Raw genomic sequence first — 2,486 nt, forward strand, 5'->3', positions numbered from 1 at the left:
GGCTGCTGCTGCTGCTGCTGCTGCTGTTGCTGCTGCTGCTGGCAACGTTGCTGCCTACTCCTATTTGAGCTGCTGCTACTGCTATCGCTTGTGGAGCTGCTGCTGTTGCTGGTGAGGGAACTGCTGTGGCAGCTGTGAAGGGTTTAGGGTTTAGGGTTTAGGTTTTAGAGTTTAGCAGCAGCAAATGCAGCTGCTGCTGCTTTGTTGAGAGGTGCTGCTGCCTCTGCATCTGCAGCTGCTGGAGTTCGGCGTTGGCTCGGGTGTCTTCTACTTTCCTCCCGCCAGCGGCGAGGGCCCGTGAGCGTACTGTGGCTGCTGCTGCAGCTGCTGCAGCTGCTGCTGCAGCTGCTGCTGCAGCAGGAGCAGCTGCTGCTGCTGCTGGTTTGCACTGCTGGTGTTGCTGTTCTCATTTCGCGCTGCTCTACTGTTGCTGCTGCTTCTGCGAGCGCTGTTGTTTTCGAGGCTGCTGGTGCTTCCGTGCCGCTGCTGCGGGAATTGCTGCTGCTGCTGCAGCAGCTGCAGCAAGTGCAGTAGCTGCAGTGGAAAGGCGTCTTGTTTGCTTTCTTGCTGCTGCAGGCGAGAGCCACACTGCTGCGTGACCTTTCCGTGGACTGCAGTACACCATTTCGCAGCTGTAGCAGCAAACGACCCAGCAGCAGCACCAGCAGCAGCAGCAGCAGCAGCACGTTCAACTCCTGTGAGAGTCAAAGTCCGCAGCATTCATGACAAGAGCTGCATGCGCCTTGAGCCCTTTAGAACAGAAGCCCGTTGGGGCCTCTTTGGCGCAGACGTGGTGCTGCGGAGGCTGTGGAACAGCAGCAGCAGCAGCAGCGGCAGCAGCGGCAGCAGCAAGAGCAGAAGCGATTGCGACACTGAAGCGAAGGACAAGGGCTGCGCAGCCGAGTCAGGCCCTGCTGCTGTCCCGCAGCAAGACCCCCCAGCAGCAGCAGCCCCAGCAGCAGCCCCAGCAGCAGCAGCAGCAGCAGCAGCAGCAGCAGGTAGTGGGGGGCCAGGGGACATAATATGCGTTGCTGAAGGCGAGTTTGACGCGATGGCCATTTGGCAAGAAACTCAAATGCCAACTGTCTCTGTTCCTTTGGGGGCCAACAGTCTCCCGCCGCAGTTGCTGCCTTTCTTCGAGCGCTTCAAGACCATCTACTTGGTGAGTTGCTGCTGCTGCTGCTGCTGCTGCTGCTGCTGCGGTGCGAGGATGGGCTTCGGGCGATGTGCCTAGCTCTAGGGGTGCGGCAACAGCGAGAGCTGCAACAAAGTGCAGGGAGGCTCACCTGCTTGGGCATGCGCTGCTGCTGCTGCTGCCTCTGCTGCTGTTGCTGCTGCTGCTGCTGCTGCTGCTGCAGTGGTTCGACGAAGACACGGCGGGCCGGGAAGGCTCAGACCTCTGGGCTTCAAAGCTGGGCATCAGCCGCTGCCATGTCGTGCGATGCACCGACGAGCTGCTGCAGCACATGCAGCAGCAGCGGCAGCAGCAGCGGCAACAGCAGCAGCAGCAGCAGCAGCAGCAGCAGGATGAGGAGCCCAGAATTCCCAAGGACGCCAATGAATGCCTCCTCGCGGGCTTCGACTTGAACACAATGCTGCTGGCAGCACGCAGAGTTCCTCACCAGCAAATTCTTAGCTTCCAAGACCTGCGGGCAAGAGTCTTGCACGAGCTTGTGGAGCCAGGCACGCTGCTGTTGCTGTTGCTGCTGCTGCTGTTGCTGTTGCTGCTGTTGCTGCTGTTTGCGGCGTTCATTCCGCTGGTGCTGCTGTTTGCTGTGCATTTCGCGTCAATACTGCTGTCTGCCTTTTACTGCACTCTCCCAGTTGTTGTTGCTGTTGGTGCTGCTGCTGCTTGCTGCGCTCCCCCGTTGTTGCTGCCGCTGCTTGCAGCCGTTAGCCCGCCCATTGTGCTGCTGCTGCTGACCTCTCTTTTGCTGCGTCTGCGTCTGCTGCTGCAGCAGCAACGCGAGGCCTTCAGAGCGTGACGCTCCCGGCATTCACTGCCATACTCGGTGAGTGCCTCCCCCTCCCCTGCAGCCGCAGCAGCCCCAGCAGCAGCAGCAGCAGCAGCAGCAGCAGAACTGGCTGTGGCTGCTGCGCTGCTGCAGGGGGCTTTCGCCGCGGCGAACTCAGCATTTGGACGGGGGGCACAGGGGCTGGAAAGACAACAGCACTTTCGCAGCTCTCTCTGGACTTCTGTGCCCAGGGCGTTCCCACGCTGTGGGGTTCTTTCGAAGTCAGCAACGTCAGGTCTGCTGCTGCTGCTGCTGCTGCTGCTGCTGGTGCGGGTGCGGGTTATGCGGCGTTGCTGTTCGAGGTTCTGCTGGGGTGGCGTCGCTGGCTGAGACTCCTGTTGCTGCTACGCGGGCGGCGGGGTTGGGGCGAGTGGACTGCGAATGCGCTGCTTGTGCTGCTGCTGCTGCTGCTGCTGCTGCTGCTGGTTGTAGGCTGCTGCGGATGATGCTGCTGCAGTTCAGCGGTGGCGC

General features: G+C 61.1%; 1 protein-coding gene across 1 annotated transcript; it reads left to right on the forward strand.

The window, feature by feature from the left end:
- Nucleotides 1–235: 235 nt before the first annotated feature.
- ETH_00015090 (uncharacterized protein) lies at nt 236–1,985 on the forward strand (the record flags this gene model as incomplete). Its single annotated transcript, XM_013379108.1, has 3 exons — nt 236–297; nt 577–1,162; nt 1,359–1,985. 3 exons carry the CDS (start codon nt 236–238, stop codon nt 1,983–1,985), a joined length of 1,275 nt encoding a protein of 424 aa, XP_013234562.1.
- Between the last annotated feature and the right edge of the window lie 501 nt (nt 1,986–2,486).

The sequence above is a fragment of the Eimeria tenella genome, genomic scaffold, assembly GCF_000499545.2.
Source record: "Eimeria tenella Houghton genomic scaffold, Eth_scaff1428, whole genome shotgun sequence".
Classification (NCBI taxonomy): Eukaryota; Apicomplexa; class Conoidasida; order Eucoccidiorida; family Eimeriidae; genus Eimeria; species Eimeria tenella.